We start from the raw sequence: 20,336 nt of genomic DNA, 5'->3' as shown, positions 1-20,336 counted from the left end.
AGAGGGTTAGGGTTGGAGAGAAGGATGGGTTTAGGGTTGGAGTGAATGAGAGGGTTAGGGTTGGAGAGATGGATAGGGTTAGTGTTGGAGAGATGGAGAGGGTTAGGGTCGAAGAGAATGAGATGGTTAGGGTTGGAGAGATGGAGAGGGCTTTAGGGTTGGAGAGAAGGAGAGGGTTAGGGTTGGAGAGATGGAGAGAGTTAGGGTTGGAGTGAATGAGAGGGTTAGGGTTGGAGTGAATGAGAGGGTTAGGGTTGGAGAGAATGAGAGGGTTAGGGTTGGAGAGAATGAGAGGGTTAGGGTTGGAGTGAATGAGAGGGTTAGGGTTGGAGTGAATGAGAGGGTTAGGGTTGGAGAGATGGACAGGGTTAGGGTTGGAGAGATGGAGAGAGTTAGGTTTGGAGAGAAGGAGAGGGTTAGGGTTAGGGTTGGAGATATGGAGAGGGTTAAAGTTGGAAAGATGGAGAGGGTTAGAGAGATGGAGACAAGGAGAGGGTTAGGGTTGGAGAGATGGAGAGGGTTTGGGGTTGGAGAGATGGAGAGGGTTAGGGTTAGGGTTGGAGATATGGAGAGGGTTAGGGTTGGAAAGATGGAGAGGGTTAGAGAGATGGAGACAAGGAGAGGGTTAGGGTTGGAGAGATGGAGAGGGTTAGGGTTGGAGAGATGGAGAGGGTTAGAGAGAAGGAGAGGGATAGGGTTGGAGAGATGGAGAGGGTTAGAGAGATGGAGACAAGGAGAGGGTTAGAGAGATGGAGACAAGGAGAGGGTTAGAGAGATGGAGAGGGTTAGAGAGATGGAGAGGGTTAGGGTTAGGGTTGGAGAGATGGAGACAAGGAGAGGGTTAGGGTTGGAGAGAAGATGGATGGTAGCTGGAGGAAGATAAAGACAGCGTGAAAGAGGAGGGAGAGGGGGAAAGATGGATGAGAGAAGTGGCACACACTGGTGTCTGGGTGGTGAGAGGGGGATGAGGAGGAGAAGAGAGAGGGGGAGGAAGATAAAATAAGGAGGGGGAGGGAGGGAGGGGGAAGAGAGAATATGAGGAGGGGGAGGAGGAGGAGGGGGAGGATGGGAGGAGAGGAGGAAATGTGTCTGTGTGTGTGCCAGTGGTTGGCACGATGCTGCATTGGCATTGGTTTTTATGACGATAGTTAGCGCTTCGAGCCAGAGACTCACCTTCAGCTGTCTGAAGAGAGGAGAGCTGTCATTCAAACGCTGTGAGTGTGTGTGTGTGTGTGTGTGTGTGTGTGTGTCTAACTGTTCTCATGATACACACTTCAAACACACTCCTCCTCCTCCTCCTTCTTCTTCCAGCTATTTATTTCAGTAGAATATTAATATGTGATGAACAGAAGATGAGAACAACAAAGAGAGGAGAGAGAGCGATGGAAAGCGGGAAAGTGAGGGAAGACGAGTCTATCTCGCTCTCTGTCTCTCCTCTCGGAGTCAGACGGTCAGAGAAAAACAATATTTTATTTTACAAACGGACAACCGTTTTAATAAAGTTGTTCCTCGTTGAAAACGTTGTTGTTAGTCGTTGCTATGACAATCAATTAAGGCATGATGCTCTACCAACTGTATTCTACCACACACACACACACATACAGACACACATACACACACACACACACACACACACACACACACACACACACACACACACACATACAGACATACACACACAGACGCACACACAGACACACACACACACACACATACACAGACACACAACACACACACACACACACACACACACACACACACACACACACACACACACACACACACACACATACACACAGACAGACAGACAGACAGACACACACACAGACACACACACACAGACAAACAGACACACACACGGTACTTCCTATTGTGTTCATATAAAGGTGTTGATTTGGGTGTAATATTCACAGCTATAGGTAAGGGGAACTGACACATGGTTAGAGATACGTCCCCCCTTCCTCTCTCTCTCTCTGTCTCTCTCTCTCTCTGTCTCTCTCTCTCTGTCTCTCCCTCTCTCTCTCTCTCTCTCTCTCTCTCTGTCTCTCTCTCTCTGTCTGTCTCTCTCTCTCTCTCTCTCTCTCTCTCTCTCTCTCTCTCTCTCTGTCTCTCTCTCTCTCTCTCTCTCGCTCTCTCTCTCTCTCTCTCTCTCTCTCTCTCTCTCTCTCTCTCTCTCTCTCTCTCTCTTTCTCTCTCTGTTTCTCTAGGGTAGGTCACCCTCATTCCTCTCTCTCTCTGTCTCTCTCTCTTATTGGCATGACATAACAATGTACATATTGTCCCTCATCTAATGGCAGGCAGCAATGTTGTGCGCTGTCAACCCACAGCTCTCTGCGTCCTCCCCCAACAGGACGGGTAGCCTGTCCTCATCAGAGAGGTCTTTGAAACCTTGAATAAGGGTTTCAAATTTGGGGAAATGACACTCTCTAATTGTTTTGTATTTTTGACATTTTGTCAGGAAATGCATAGTAAACATCATATTATAACAGTGTGATGATAGACACAGTAAACATCCTGATATTACAGTCTGATGATAGACACAGTAAACATCCTGATATAACAGTCTGATGATGTCATAAAGAGACATGTACATCACATCATGTCTGATGTTGTACTGCTCTCTCCTATGAATTACATTACATGCGTGTGTCTGTGTGTTCTAGAGATCAAAGGTCAGCTTCGCTTGTGTCTGTTCTCCTCTATCTCGCTATTTCTTCTACAGCACAATAACCTGCTGTCATGACACCATAGGTCTTTACCCTACACTGTGTGTTTACTAGATTCCATATCTCTCTCTCTCTCTCTCTCTCTCTAGAGATGGAGAGAGAGAGAGAGATGGAATCTCTTTCTTTCTTTCTCTCTCGCTCTCTTTTTCTCTCTTTTTCTCTCTCTCTCTCGCTCTCTGTCTCTCTCTGTCTCTCTCTCTCTCTGTCTCTCTCTCTCTCTTTCTCTCTCTCTCTTTCTCTCTGTCCATCTCTCTCTCTCTGCTCATCTCTCTCTCTCTCTCTCTCTCTCTCTCTTTCTCTCTCTCTCTCTCTCTTTATCTCTGTCCATCTCTCTCTCTCTGTTATAGCTAAGTGTAACTTCATCAGTCTCTAGTCTAGACCACACTTCACCTTAAGCGCCTTCTCCTATAAACTCATGTTTAAAGGGATTCTCTATCTTTTTTCTTTATTTCATGTTGTAGTATATAATGTCATTAGCTGCAGTGCTTGGCTGGGACAGTCTCTCCCTAACAATGTCCGTTTTCTGGCTCAGAGCTGACGTGTGTGTGTTCCGGGGTTGTGTGTGTTCCGGGGTTGTGTGTGTTCCGGGGTTGTGTGTGTTCCGGGGTTGTGTGTGTTCCGGGGTTGTGTGTGTTCCGGGGTTGTGTGTGTTCCGGGGTTGTGTGTGTGTGTGTTCCGGGGTTGCGTGTGTGTGTTCCGGGGTTGCGTGTGTGTGTTCCGGGGTTGTGTGTGTGTGTTCCGGGGTTGTGTGTGTGTGTTCCGGGGTTGGGGTTGTGTGTGTGTGTTCCCGGGGCTGTGTGTGTGTGTGTGTGTGTGTGTGTGTGTGTGTGTGTGTGTGTGTGTGTGTGTGTGTGTTCCAGGGTGTGTGTAAGATTTAGTGCGAGGACTGGAGAGCAGGCGAGGGGGTTGTGTTTAGTGTGTGTGTATAAATCTCAGACACTCAGTAGAATGAGAAGTTTGTGGCTGATGCATCCCAGTAATGAAAACACACCTCTCTCACTTCCTGTTTCTAACACACTAAATCAAACAGTATAAAAACACTTTCTCTCTTTTATTTATTTTCTGTCTTTCTCTCGTTCACTGAGGGCATTCTAACACACTAAATCATGTAGGTCTACCGAGTGGCACAGCGGTCTAAGACACTGCATCTCAGTGCCAGAGGCACCACTACAGACCCTGGTTCGATTCCAGGCTGTATCACAACCGGCTGTGATTGGGAGTCCCATAGGGCAGCGCACAAATGACCCAGCATCGGCGGGGTTAGGCCGTAATTGTAAATGAATAAAAAATGTTTTTAACTGACTTGTCTAGTTAAATAAAGGTTAAAAAAATGACATGTTAATAAACATTATAAAACACTTTCTATCTTTCATTTATTTCCTGTCTTTCTCTTCTTCTATTATTTATGAACTTTCCCTCTTTTATTCCTGTCTTTTCGATCTCTACCTCCCGTTCTCTGTCTGTGTCTCTATTCTCCCTCCTGCCGTCTCTATCATGTAAGTATGAGTGCTTTGTGCTTGTAGGTATATTTTGTGTAGTGGCTGTTTGGCATGCTGCCACGGCAACGGGGGTCATGATGTCATTAGCTGGAACAAGAGGACAAATCAGGAGAACAAGAACTTTAACCGATCCTCTGGAACCCAGTCATAAACAACTGGAGAGGAGAGGAGAGGAGAGGGGAAGTGAGAAGAAGGGGGAGAGGGAGGAGAGGAGGAAGAGGGTAGGATAAGGGAGAGGGAAGATGATAGGAGAAGGGGGAGGGAGAAAAAAAGAGAAGAGAAGAGAGGAGGAGAAGGGGGAGAGGTAGAGGGAGAGATGGAGAAGAGAGAGAAAGATATGGTGAAAGAGTTAGAGAGAGATAGTATATATATAATATATGTGATAGTATGTGATAGTGTATATATAATATATGTGATAGTATGTGATAGTGTATATATAATATATGTGATAGTGTATTTATAATATATGTGACAGTAAATATATAATATATGTGATAGTGTATATATAATATATGTGAGAGTTTGTGATAGTGTATATATAATATATGTGATAGTGTATATATAATATATGTGATAGTGTATATATAATATATTTGATAGTGTATATATAATATACGTGATAGTATATATGTAATAGATGTGATTGTGTATATAATATACGTGACAGTGCATATATAATATATGTGATAGTCTATATATAATATATGTGATAGTTTATGATAGTGTATATATAATATAAGTGATAGTGTATACGTAATATATGTGATAGTTTGTGATAGTGTGTATATAATATATGTGATCGTGTATATATCATATATGTGATAGTATGTGATAGTGTATATATAATATATGTGATAGTGTATATATAATATATGTGATAGTGTATATATAATATATGTGATAGTGTATATATAATATATGTGATAGTATGTGATAGTGTATATATAATATATGTGATAGTGTATATATAATATATGTGATAGTGTGTGATAGTGTATATATAATATATGTGATAGTATGTGATAGTGTATATATAATATATGTGATAGTGTATATATAATATATGTGATAGTGTATATATAATATATGTGATAGTGTATATATAATATATGTGATAGTGTGTGATAGTGTATATATAATATATGTGATAGTATGTGATAGTGTATATATAATATATGTGATAGTGTATATGTAACATATGTGATAGTGTGTGATAGTGTATATATAATATATGTGATAGTGTGTGATAGCGTATATATAACATATGTGATAGTGTATATATAATATATGTGAGAGTTTGTGATAGTGTATATATAATATATGTGATAGTGTATTTATAATATATGTGATAGTAAATATATAATATATGTGATAGTGTATATATAATATATGTGAGAGTTTGTGATAGTGTATATATAATATATGTGATAGTGTATATATAATATATGTGATAGCGTATATATAACATATGTGATAGTGTATTTATAATATATGTGAGAGTTTGTGATAGTGTATATATAATATATGTGATAGTGTATTTATAATATATGTGATAGTGTATATATAATATATGTGATAGTATGTGATAGTGTATATATAATATATGTGATAGTGTATTTATAATATATGTGATAGTAAATATATAATATATGTGATAGTGTATATATAATATATGTGAGAGTTTGTGATAGTGTATATATAATATATGTGATAGTGTATATATAATATATGTGAGAGTTTGTGATAGTGTATATATAATATATGTGATAGTGTATATATAATATATGTGAGAGTTTGTGATAGTGTATATATAATATATGTGATAGTGTATATATAATATATTTGATAGTGTATATATAATATACGTGATAGTATATATGTAATAGATGTGATTGTGTATATATAATATATGTGATAGTTTATGATAGTGTATATATAATATAAGTGATAGTGTATACGTAATATATGTGATAGTGTGTGATAGTGTATATATAATATATGTGATAGTGTGTGATAGCGTATATATAACATATGTGATAGTGTATATATAATATATGTGAGAGTTTGTGATAGTGTATATATAATATATGTGATAGTGTATTTATAATATATGTGATAGTAAATATATAATATATGTGATAGTGTATATATAATATATGTGAGAGTTTGTGATAGTGTATATATAATATATGTGATAGTGTATATATAATATATGTGATAGCGTATATATAACATATGTGATAGTGTATTTATAATATATGTGAGAGTTTGTGATAGTGTATATATAATATATGTGATAGTGTATTTATAATATATGTGATAGTGTATATATAATATATGTGATAGTATGTGATAGTGTATATATAATATATGTGATAGTGTATTTATAATATATGTGATAGTAAATATATAATATATGTGATAGTGTATATATAATATATGTGAGAGTTTGTGATAGTGTATATATAATATATGTGATAGTGTATATATAATATATGTGAGAGTTTGTGATAGTGTATATATAATATATGTGATAGTGTATATATAATATATGTGAGAGTTTGTGATAGTGTATATATAATATATGTGATAGTGTATATATAATATATTTGATAGTGTATATATAATATACGTGATAGTATATATGTAATAGATGTGATTGTGTATATATAATATATGTGATAGTTTATGATAGTGTATATATAATATAAGTGATAGTGTATACGTAATATATGTGATAGTTTGTGATAGTGTGTATATAATATATGTGATCGTGTGTGATAGTGTATATATAAATATGTGATAGTATATATATAATATATGTGATAGTGTATATATAATATATGTGATAGTATATATATAATATATGTGATAGTGTATATATAATATATTTGATAGTGTATATATAATGTAAATGATAGTGTATATATAATATACGTGATTGTGTGTGATAGTATATATATAATATATGTAATAGTGTATATATAATATTTGTGATAGTGTATATATAATATATGTGATAGTATGTGATAGTGTATATATAATATATGTGATAGTGTATATATAATATATGTGATAGTGTATATATAATATATGTGATAGTGTGTGATAGTGTATATATAATATAAGTGATAGTGTATATATAATATATGTGATAGTGTGTGATAGTGTGTATATAATATATGTGATAGTGTGTGATAGTGTATATATATTATATGTGATAGTGTATATGTAACATATGTGATAGTGAGTGATAGTGTATATATAATATATGTGATAGTGTGTGATAGGGTATATATAACTTATTTGATAGTGTATATATAATATATGTGATAGTGTGTGATAGTGTATATGTAACATATGTGATAGTGTGTGATAGTGTATATATAATATATGTGATAGTGTGCGATAGCGTATATATAACATATGTGATAGTGTATGATTTTGTGTATATATAATATATGTGATAGTATATATATATAATATATGTGATAGTATGTGATAGTGTATATATAATATATGTAATAGTGTATATATAATATATGTGATAGTGTATTTATAATATATGTGATAGTGTATATATAATATATGTGATAGTGTATATATAATATATGTGATCGTTTGTGATAGTGTATATTTAATATATGTGATAGTGTATATATAATATATGTGATAGTATGTGTTAGTGTATATATAATATATGTGATAGTGTATATATAATATATGTGATATAGTATATATAATATATGTGATAGTATGTGATAGTGTATATATAATAAATGTGATAGTGTATATATAATATATGTGATAGTGTATATATAATATATGTGATAGGATGTGATAGTGTATATATGCTATATGTGATAGTGTATATATAATATATGTGATAGTGTATATATCATATATTTGATAGTGTATATATAATATATGTGATAGTATGTGATAGTGTATATATAATATATGTGATAGTATATATATAATATATGTGATAGTGTGTGATAGTGTATATATAATATATGTGATCGTATGTGATAGTGTATATATAATATATGTGATAGTGTATAGATAATATATGTGATAGTGTGTGATAGTGTATATATAATATATGTGATAGTATGTGATAGTGTATATATAATATATGTGATAGTGTATATATAATATATGTGATAGTGTGTGATAGTGTATATATAATATAAGTGATAGTGTATATATAATATATGTGATAGTGTGTGATAGTGTGTATATAATATATGTGATAGTGTGTGATAGTGTATATATATTATATGTGATAGTGTATATGTAACATATGTGATAGTGAGTGATAGTGTATATATAATATATGTGATAGTGTGTGATAGGGTATATATAACATATTTGATAGTGTATATATAACATATGTGATAGTGTGTGATAGTGTATATATAATATATGTGATAGTGTGCGATAGCGTATATATAACATATGTGATAGTGTATGATTTTGTGTATATATAATATATGTGATAGTATATATATATAATATATGTGATAGTATGTGATAGTGTATATATAATATATGTGATAGTGTATATATAATATATGTGATAGTGTATATATAATATATGTGATCGTTTGTGATAGTGTATATTTAATATATGTGATAGTGTATATATAATATATGTGATAGTATGTGTTAGTGTATATATAATATATGTGATAGTGTATATATAATATATGTGATATAGTATATATAATATATGTGATAGTATGTGATAGTGTATATATAATATATGTGATAGTGTATATATCATATATTTGATAGTGTATATATAATATATGTGATAGTATGTGATAGTGTATATATAATATATGTGATAGTATATATATAATATATGTGATAGTGTATATATAATATATTTGATAGTGTATATATAATATACGTGATAGTATATATGTAATATATGTGATAGTGTATATAATATACGTGACAGTGCATATATAATATATGTGATAGTGTTTATATAATATATGTGATAGTATATATATAACATATGTGATAGTTTGTGATAGTGTATATATAATACAAGTGATAGTGTATATGTAATATATGTGATAGTTTGTGATAGTGTGTATATAATATATGTGATAGTGTGTGATAGTGTATATATAATATATGTGATAGTATATATATAATATATGTGATAGTGTATATATAATATATGTGATAGTGCATATATAATATACGTGATAGTATATATGTAATAGATGTGATAGTGTATATAATATACGTGAAAATGCATATATAATATATGTGATAGTGTATATATAATATAGGTGATAATGTGTGATAGTGTTTATATAATATATGTGATAGTGTTTATATAATATATGTGATAATGTGTGATAGTGCATACAATATACCTGACAGTGTATATATAATATTTGTGATAGTGTGTGATAGTGTATATATAATATATAATAGTGTATATAATATATGTGATAGTGTATATATAATAGATGTGATAGTGTGTGACAGTGTTTATATAATATATGTGACAGTGTTTATATAATTATATGTGATAGTGTATATATAATATATAATAGTGTATATAATATATGTGATAATGTGTGATAGTGCATATATAATATATGTGATAATGTGTGATCGTGTTTATATAATATATGTGATAGTGTTTATATAATATATGTGATAATGTGTGATAGTGCATACAATATACCTGACAGTGTATATATAATATTTGTGATAGTGTATATATATGATATAGTGTATATATAATAGATGTGATAGTGTATATATAATACTTGTGATAGTGTATATGTAATATATAATAGTGTATATAATATATGTGATAATTTGTGATAGTGTATATATAATATATAATAGTGTATATAATATATGTGATAATTTGTGATAGTGCATACAATATACGTGACAGTGTATATATAATATATAATAGTGTATATAATATATGTGATAATGTGTGATAGTGCATACTATATATAATATACCCCCACAGCGAGGGTCAGTCAGTGAATTATCAGTAGTGAGAACGTTCAGCGCTGAGACAGACCTCTAACCCTCAATATGGCAGCTAGTCATAACTACACAGCGTGTGTGTGTGTGTGTGTGTGTGTGTGTGTGTGTGTGTGTGTGTGTGTGTGTGTGTGTGTGTGTGTGTGCGTGCGTGCGTGTGTTTCCTCTCGTTCTCTCCTCTTCCCCTCTGAGCATTGCGTGTTTAATCTTTTCAGGTGTTGCTGTGGTTTTATTTGGGATTGTATGGTTTGGTTTTAATGGTGATTTTATGGTTTTCATGGTGATTTTATGGTATTAATTGAGATTTTATGGTTTTAATGGGGATTTTATGGTTTTAATGGGGATTTTATGGTTTTAATGGGGATGTCAGTTTAATAGTGTCACTAAAGTCACCTTCTCTCCTCCTCCTTCTCCTCCTTTTCCTCCTTATACCCCGTCTCTCTCTCTCTCTCCTCTTCTCTGTCTCTCCTCCTTATCTCTCTCTCTCTCCTCTTCTCTGTCTCTCCTCCTCATCTCTCTCTCTCTCTCTCTCCTCTTCTCTGTCTCTCCTCCTCATCTCTCTCTCTCTCCTCTTCTCTGTCTCTCCTCCTCCTCATCTCTCTCTCTCTCTCTCTCTCTTCTCTGTCTCTCCTCCTCATCTCTCTCTCTCTCTCTCCTCTTCTCTGTCTCTCCTCCTCATCTCTCTCTCTCTCTTCCTCTCTGTCTTCAGGAAGATAATCGAGGTGAAGATTATTGATGATGAGCTTTATGAGAAGAACAAGACCTTCACAATGGAGCTGGGGGAACCGCTACTTCTGGATGCTGGCCAAAAACACGGTGTGTGTGAGTGTGTGTGTGACTGTGTGACTGCGTGTGTGACTGCGTCTGTCTGTCTGTCTGTCTGTGTGTGTGTCTGTGTGTGTGTGTGTCTGTGTCTGTGTGTGTGTGTGTCTAGAAGCTGCTTAAGAACCAGCCCCTTGTGGCACACTTGGACAGCCTCGGGTGTACAGTAGGTGCAAGCTGGTGGCACTGATATTTGGCAGTCTCAGCCATGTACACAGATTGCGGGCCTGAAAAAAAATCTAGGGCAAAGAAATTGGCTAGCTGCTGCTCTGTTTCAGCTGTCGTGGGCAGCCTAGCTGTTTGGAGAAGGAGGTGCTTTCTGTACCCTGGAGGGCCGTGCAAACAGGGGCCTTTGAAATGTCTGGATCCTTTTAAAAAAAAATTTGATTGGTGGATTCAAATAAACGATTTAAAATGTGTGTGTTTAACTATTCTTGTGGGGAGAAGTCCCCACAAAAATAGTAAACAAACAAACATTTGACCAACTGGTGACCTTTTGTTGGTCCCCACAAGGTCAAATGCTATTTCTAGGCGGTTTAGGGTTAGAATTTGTTTTAGGGTTAGGTGGCAGGGTTAGTTTTAGGGTTAGCATTAGGCTATAACTAGTTAAGCAAATGTGTCGAAGATACAAGGAATAAGATCATATGCATAACGTTAGCTAGCGAGCTAGCCAGCTAACAATAGCTAGCTAACAGTACACTTTAACTTGAAGTGAAACCACTTTCTGTCAAAATTAGAAACGTGTCATGTCTAAAAATGTAGCTAGCTAGACTATCTTACCCGTATCTTACATCATAGATGGACATGTTTCCCTCACGGATGCCACGGTTGCCCTTCGTTTGAAGATGTAATCCGGAGACAGGTGTTTTCTCCATCTCCTCAGCTATCATACTCGAATTCCACTGATTTCAAAACTCGGTCCTCCAGAAAGTGGAGAGCATACACGTAACGTTAGCTAGCAGTACACTTTAACTTGACTTTAGGTTTATGCAGTTTTACTACGCAATAAAAGAATGTTTTGAAGTTGCGTTAGACAGGATTACCTGGACAAACTGACCAGCTCTAATAGACAGAAGCGTGCTTTATGGCTGACCAATCCAAACTCATATCTCGGCATGTCCAGCCCACTCATTATCTCAGCCAATCATGGCTAACGGAAAGGTTGCTGCCTTTTTCTGAGCTAAACCAACTGGGCTCGTAATTTAACCATTTAATGTGTATTTACAGATGGCGTACATGTTTGTTATTAAGGCAAATTAAAGTTCACATTTTCCAGAAGGCATTTCTGCCAAAAAACGCATTTTGATAAGAAAAAGTTTACATTCAAATGGCTGTAAAGTAGTGACCCGCGACACACGCCTAGTTTCCTGAAACGAATCACATATGACTGAAATTATACGTTGTGTTGAGATATGACCGGAATGATTCTCTCTCATTTTTCTAATATGTCGTGAATAAGACTCCATATGTTTCATGTTCAACGTGAAAAGCCACCAGCCTCGGGCAGAGTTTCATTAATATAATATGTAGCGTTAGCGTGATTTTGTTTGACATACTGCTTAGCTTGTGTCTGGAGGCTAATGATAACCACCAACAGTGTCAAGCGTTGTGTTAGCGTAGCTTGTGTCTAGGCGCTATTGATAACAGGTTGGTGTGATTTAATTATGCAGCGATAGTGATGCTAGCTAGTGAACACACACACACACACACACACACACACACACACACATACACACAGCCCCCCCCCCACACACACACATACAGCCCCCCCCCACACACACAGCCCCCCATACACACACACAGCCCCCCCCCCCACACACACACTCATAGACACACACACTCTTCCGTACAGCAGAGGATGTTTTCTGAAAGTCACGTTAGCAACAAAGCTTTCTGGGAACTCATCCCGTCAGCCCACCTTGGCCCTCCTTCACATTTTCTGACCTGTCCGTCATTCCCCCGTTTCCTAGGCGACTCCAATGAGAACAAGCCGACGGATGACGAGGTGGCCAAGATGGGCTGTCCCAGTCTGGGAGAAAACACACGGATAGAGGTGGTCATCGAAGAGTCTTACGAGTTCAAGGTATCTGTGTGTCTGTGTTCATTTGAGTCCTCTTTTAGTATGTTTGGGGTATGTTTTGGGCATTTGTTTTGGGTCTATGCCGGCGAACATTAAAAAAAGTTTAAGAAAAAAGTTTTACAAATTACACAAATATCCATCTCTAAATGTGCCACGGCCAATTAAAATCATTGACGTAGTTACACGTGATGAATGCAGGATTTCTTACAGGAAATCATCACTGCCACCTTGTCAGGTTAGCATAAGGCTAAATGTGCCAGGTTATGTAATGGGAACAGCTAACGTAAGGCTAAATGTGCCAGGTTATGTAATGGGAACAGCTAACGTAAGGCTAAATGTGCCAGGTTATGTAATGGGAACAGCTAACGTGAGGCTAAATGTGCCAGGTTATGTAATGGGAACAGCTAGCGTAAGGCTAAATGTGCCAAGTTATGTAATGGGAACAGCTAGCGTAAGGCTAAATGTGCCAAGTTATGTAATGGGAACAGCTAGCGTAAGGCTAAATGTGCCAGGTTATGTAATGGGAACAGCTAACGTAAGGCTAAATGTGCCAGGTTATGTAATGGGAACAGCTAACGGAAGGCTAAATGTGCCAGGTTATGTAATGGGAACAGCTAACGTAAGGCTAAATGTGCCAGGTTATGGAATGGGAACAGCTAACGTCAGGCTAAATGTGCCAGGTTATGTAATGGGAACAGCTAGCGTAAGGCTAAATGTGCCAGGTTATGTAATGGGAACAGCTAGCGTAAGGCTAAATATGCCAGGTTATGTAATGGGAACAGCTAACGTAAGGCTAAATATGGCAGGTTATGTAATGGGAACAGCTAACGTAAGGCTAAATGTTCCAGGTTATGTAATGGGAACAGCTAGTGCAAGGCTAAATGTGCCAGGTTATGTAATGGGAACAGCTAGCGTAAGGCTAAATGTGCCAGGTTATGTAATGGGAACAGCTAGCGTAAGGCTAAATGTGCCAGGTTATGTAATGGGAACAGCTAACGTAAGGCTAAATGTGCCAGGTTATGTAATGGGAACAGCTAACGTAAGGCTAAATGTGCCAGGTTATGTAATGGGAACAGCTAACGTGAGGCTAAATGTGCCAGGTTATGTAATGGGAACAGCTAGCGTAAGGCTAAATGTGCCAAGTTATGTAATGGGAACAGCTAGCATAAGGCTAAATGTGCCAAGTTATGTAATGGGAACAGCTAACGTAAGGCTAAATGTGCCAGGTTATGTAATGGGAACAGCTAGCGTAAGGCTAAATGTGCCAGGTCATGTAATGGGAACAGCTAACGTAAGGCTAAATATGCCAGGTTATGTAATGGGAACAGCTAACGTAAGGCTAAATGTGCCAGGTTATGTAATGGGAACAGCTAGCGTAAGGCTAAATGTGCCAGGTTATGTAATGGGAACAGCTAACGTAAGGCTAAATGTGCCAGGTTATGTAGCTAGCTAGCGTTTTCTCACTTGTAAACCTTTTCTAATGTTGACAAGACCCTTTGTGTTTTATCTTCTGTTCTTCAGACAGCTTTTAGAATGTTTTGTGTATTCATTTTGTGTATCATTTGTGTGTGTGTGTGTGTGTGTGTGTGTGTGTGTGTGTGTGTGTGTGTGTGTGTGTGTGTATCATTTGTGTGTGTGTGTGTGTGTGTGTGTGTGTGTAGTGTGGGGTGAATACACTTATGAGAAGAGCTAAGAAGGTATAGTCTCTCTTTCAGTCTCTGTTTTAATAGTCTGCTTGTGTGTTTCTGTACGCGAGTGCATGGGGGTGTATGTGTGTGTGTAAAACCTCTTTAATAAGCACATTTAAAAACAACTACTAACTCATTCCCTCACTGTATTGCCTATATAAGCTGAATCATAACTTGAGATCAACTCAGGCCTAGTATTCGATCAGATCAAGCGTTTAACCGGCGATAGCAGACACCCGCGTAGCAGATGATTTGTGGGTGTTGGAGTTGGAGCGGTCAAATCGGTGAGCAGCTTCAGATCGTTGTCACATAGCCCCGCCCCACTCATAATAACAGCTCAGAACTAGAAAGTGTAGGCTATATTAACACATTATTACGCTCAAATTGAAGAGAAAAAAAAATCCTTAAACTAAATAATGAGGATTTCTATCAGCCTAATGGAGGTGTAGATCACATCTGACATTTCAGTGTCAGAGCTTGTGAACAAGGCTGCATGGGATTTCTCTTAATGCAGCCAATGGCATTCTTGTGAACAAGGCTGCATGGGATTTCTCTTAATGCAGCCAATGGCATTCTTGTGAACAAGGCTGCATGGGATTTCTCTTAATGCAGCCAATGGCATTCTTGTTAACAAGGCTGCATGGGATTTCTCTTAATGCAGCCAATGGTAGTCTTGTTAACAAGGCTGCATGGGATTTGTCTTAATGCAGCCAATGGTAGTCTTGTTAACAAGGCTGCATGGGATTTGTCTTAATGCAGCCAATGGTAGTCTTGTTAACAAGGCTGCATGGGATTTCTCTTAATGCAGCCAATGGTAGTCTTGTTAACAAGGCTGCATGGGATTTGTCTTAATGCAGCCAATGGTAGTCTTGTTAACAAGGCTGCATGGGATTTCTCTTAATGCAGCCAATGGTAGTCTTGTTAACAAGGCTGCATGGGATTTGTCTTAATGCAGCCAATGGTAGTCTTGTTAACAAGGCTGCATGGGATTTGTCTTAATGCAGCCAATGGTAGTCCTGTTAACAAGGCTGCATGGGATTTCTCTTAATGCAGCCAATGGCAGTCTCCTCTGGATCTGGTGACACCAGTATATAGCATGGGATTGTTGTTTTGGATTGTTTGTACATACATTTTATTTACTGGGTTTGAGAAAAAAATAACACATTACTCTATAAATTAATAATAATAATTAGTGTTATTATTATTGTTGTTATTATTGTTGTCCACTTTAGGTGTAATTCCAGGAGCTGCTTGTGAATTTGACAGCTCTGACTCAGTTCCGCCTTCAACACCGTCAAAACAACCGCTATGCAGACGTTGACTAAAGTGGATCGGATTGAATCAAACCCTCCGTTTTCTTTCTTTGATCTTGCTGTAAATCCTTACCGTGGAGCTCCACGAGCGCGAGGGCTCTATTCAATCTGGATGGCAAGACGCATTACAGATTGCAAGCGTTTCGCTACGCCCCGCGATAAACCTCTGCTAAACACGTGTATGTGACCAATAACCTTCGATTTGATTGTCTGATAGAAATGGTCATTTCTGATGGAGCTGACACATGGCGTTTACCGCAAATACAGTCTCCACTAATGTGGGGAACATTACCATTTCTGATGGAGCCGACACATGGCGTTTACCGCGAATACAGTCTCCACTAATGTGGGGAACATTACCATTTCTGATGGAGCCGACACATGGCGTTTACCGCGAATACAGTCTCCACTAATGTGGGGAACATTACCATTTCTGATGGAGCCGACACATGGCGTTTACCGCGAATACAGTCTCCACTAATGTGGGGAACATTACCATTTCTGATGGAGCCGACACATGGCGTTTACCGCGAATACAGTCTCCACTAATGTGGGGAACATTACCATTGAATTGCAGATTGCGTAGGGCCCTGAATCATGCATTGATGCCAATGACAGATTTGCTCCAAGATTTCTCTAATCTCAAATTAAGATTCAGCCGTGTGTGTGTGTGTGTGTGTGATTGTATTAACTGACTGTGTGTGTGTGTGGGGGGTCTCTATTGTGTGTGTAGAACACAGTAGATAAGCTGATCAAGAAGACTAATCTTGCGTTGGTGGTGGGAAGCTGCAGCTGGAGAGAGCAGTTTGTCTCTGCCGTCACTGTCAGCGCAGGTACCGACCTTGCTTCCTCTCTGCGTGATGTCACATCCTGTTCACGTCATTTCACTTTCAGTCTACAGAATTCATATCGTACCGACTGAACAGAATTAGAACCCAAACTCTCTGTTCTCCCTGCCCCCTCCATCACCTTCTCCCCTCCCCTCCCCTCCCCTCTCCCCCTGCATCTATCCCTTTCCTCTCTCTCGCTCTCTCTCTCTTTCTGTCTCTCTCCAGGTGATGATGATGATGAGGAGAGTGGTGAAGAGCGTCTCCCGTCCTGTTTTGACTACATCATGCACTTCCTCACCGTCTTCTGGAAAGTTCTGTTTGCCTTTGTCCCTCCGACAGAGTACTGGAATGGCTGGGCCTGCTTCATCGTCTCCATCAGTCTCATCGGTAGGTAACCCTGACCCCTGACCCCTGACCCTACAGAGTACTGGAATGGCTGGGCCTGCTTCATCGTCTCCATCAGTCTCATCGGTAGGTAACCCTGACCCCTGACCTCTGACCCTACAGAGTACTGGAATGGCTGGGCCTGCTTCATCGTCTCCATCAGTCTCATCGGTAGGTAACCCTGACCCCTGACCCTACAGAGTACTGGAATGGCTGGGCCTGCTTCATCGTCTCCATCAGTCTCATCGGTAGGTAACCCTGACCCCTGACCCTACAGAGTACTGGAATGGCTGGGCCTGCTTCATCGTCTCCATCAGTCTCATCGGTAGGTAACCCTGACCCCTGACCCTACAGAGTACTGGAATGGCTGGGCCTGCTTCATCGTCTCCATAAGTCTCATTGGTAGGTAACCCTGACCCCTGACCCTACAGAGTACTGGAATGGCTGGGCCTGCTTCATCGTCTCCATCAGTCTCATCGGTAGGTAACCCTGACCCCTGACCCTACAGAGTACTGGAATGGCTGGGCCTGCTTCATCGTCTCCATCAGTCTCATCGGTAGGTAACCCTGACCCCTGACCCCTGACCCTACAGAGTACTGGAATGGCTGGGCCTAATTCATCGTCTCCATCAGTCCCATCGGTAGGTAACCCTGACCCCTGACCCCTGACCCTACTGAGTACTGGAATGGCTGGGCCTGCTTCATCGTCTCCATCAGTCTCATCGGTAGGTAACCCTCACCCCTGACCCCTGACCCTACAGAGTACTGGAATGGCTGGGCCTGCTTCATCGTCTCCATCAGTCTCATCGGTAGGTAACCCTGACCCCTGACCCTACAGAGTACTGGAATGGCTGGGCTGTCCATCTCCCTTAATATTAGGTAACACGAAATTCATGTGTAACCAAGGATTGGTCAAGTCAGCTTGAAATACCACTATCCGCGGCATCAACTAAGACGGGAAGCGTGTGGGGAGGGGGGATGGGGGAAGATGGTCACGTGTGGAGAAACAAACGATTAAAAGTTGTTTACCAGTGTGGGCTGGTGAGGAAGGAATCGTACTGTCTCTGTCGTAATGTGTTTTTGATTCGGTGTTCCTGCTAGGAGTTCTGACGGCTGTAACAGGAGACCTGGCCTCTGCCTTCGGCTGCACTGTGGGTCTGAAGGACTCTGTCACTGCTGTGGTGTTTGTAGCACTAGGGACCTCTGTACCAGGTAGATTACACACACACATACACACACACACACACACACATACACATACACACACATACACATACACATACACACACATACAGCTCCCCCCCACACACACAGCCCCCCATACACACACACAGCCCCCCCCCCCACACACACAGCCCCCCCCCCCACACACACACACACAGCCCCCCCCACACACACACACACAGCCCCCCCCCCACACACACAGCCCCCCCCCCACACACACACACACACACACATACAGCTCCCCCCCCCCACACACACATACAGCTCCCCCCCACACACACATACAGCTCTCCCCCACACACACAGCCCCCCCCCCCCCCACACACACTCATAGACACACACATTCTTCCTTTCTCTCCTATTTTCTCTCCTTCTATGTTCCCTCTGTTTGTCCTAATTGTGTAATCATGATGATGTAATGACATGTTACACTGTAACCTTCGTGCCTCGGTACCCAGGTGTGTGTTGTGGGCTGTAGGTGTGACAGAGTACGCGTGCAGAATTATGCCTTAGGGGAGTTGGTCTGTGTGTCTCCTCTCACCTGCTTTATTTAATCTGGTCTTCTCTCTCCCTCTTTTTCATCCATTTTCCTCTGCCCACTTTTCTTCACCATCTATCTCTCTTTCCTCCTCCCCCTTTCTCCCATTCTTCCCATCTTCTTCCCCCCTCCCTCTCCCTTCTCTTTCTGCTATTTCTTCTCTCCCCTCCCCCCTCCTTCCCATCTTCTTCCCCCCTCCCTCTCCCTGCTATTTCTTCTCTTCTCCCTCTCCCCCCTCCCTCTCCCCTCTTCTCCCTCTCCCCCCTCCCTCTCCACTACTACCCCCCTCCCTCTTCCCCCCTCCTCTCTCCACTACTACCCCCCTCCCTCTCCCCCCTCCTCTCTCCACTACTACCCCCCTCCCTCTCCCCCCTCCTCTCTCCACTACTACCCCCCTCCCTCTCCCCCTCCCCTCTCCACTACTACCCAGACACCTTTGCCAGTAAGGTGGCCGCCATCCAGGACCAGTACGCCGACGCCTCCATCGGCAACGTAACCGGTAGCAACGCCGTGAACGTCTTCCTTGGGATCGGAGTGGCGTGGACCATCGCCGCCGTCTTCTGGCGCTCCAAAGGCCAGGTGTTTCGTGTCGACCCGGGCTCGCTGGCGTTCTCCGTCACGCTCTTCACGGTGATGGCGTGCATATGCGTGATGATCCTCCTCTACCGACGGCGAGCGTCAGTGGCAGGCGGGGAGCTCGGAGGGCCGAGGACTACCAAGATCATCACATCACTGGTCTTCTTCTTCATGTGGCTGATCTATATATTGCTGTCATCACTGGAGGCATACTGTCACATACCTGGGTTCTAGAGAGATGGAGGGGTGAGGGAAGAGCGGAAGAGAGAAGGATGGAGGGGTGGGTTGGGGGAGACAGAGAGGAGGAATAGACACAGGGAGGGAACAAAAGGAAACCCACTCTGCAAAAACTGGTTGAATCAACATTGTTTCCACGTTGTTTCAACAACAACAAAAATGAAGCGTAATGACGTTTATTCAACGTGGGAAATTGATTGGATTTGCAACTTAAATCCAACGTCATGGGGACATTTTTTGTCAGCCAAATGTAAATGAAAAGTAGATGTTGAATTGACGTCTGCGCCAGTGGGGAGGGAGGCAGGCAGAGAGGACATGTTGGAAAGAGCATTCTCCCTTTCCCCATCTAACACTAGAGTCAGTATTCTCCCATCTAACACTAGAGTC

General features: G+C 39.8%; 1 protein-coding gene across 2 annotated transcripts in view; it reads left to right on the top strand.

The window, feature by feature from the left end:
- LOC139415810 (sodium/calcium exchanger 1-like) overlaps positions 1 to 19,955 on the top strand; it is an 84,477-nt gene extending 64,522 nt beyond the window's left edge. For both annotated transcript variants that reach the window (XM_071163918.1, XM_071163917.1), the window contains 6 exons: positions 10,968 to 11,074; positions 13,051 to 13,163; positions 16,895 to 16,994; positions 17,217 to 17,378; positions 18,476 to 18,586; positions 19,567 to 19,955. In XM_071163918.1, coding sequence (XP_071020019.1) covers positions 10,968 to 11,074; positions 13,051 to 13,163; positions 16,895 to 16,994; positions 17,217 to 17,378; positions 18,476 to 18,586; positions 19,567 to 19,946 — 973 coding nt within the window. In that variant the 3' untranslated portion in view covers positions 19,947 to 19,955. The remainder of the gene's footprint in view (positions 1 to 10,967; positions 11,075 to 13,050; positions 13,164 to 16,894; positions 16,995 to 17,216; positions 17,379 to 18,475; positions 18,587 to 19,566) is intronic.
- The last annotated feature ends 381 nt before the right edge of the window (positions 19,956 to 20,336 follow it).

This window comes from Oncorhynchus clarkii, chromosome 9 (genome assembly GCF_045791955.1).
Source record: "Oncorhynchus clarkii lewisi isolate Uvic-CL-2024 chromosome 9, UVic_Ocla_1.0, whole genome shotgun sequence".
Lineage (NCBI taxonomy): Eukaryota > Metazoa > Chordata > Actinopteri > Salmoniformes > Salmonidae > Oncorhynchus > Oncorhynchus clarkii.
The sequence above is the reverse complement of the archived record's forward strand: the minus strand, read 5'-3'. Positions and strand labels throughout refer to the sequence as shown.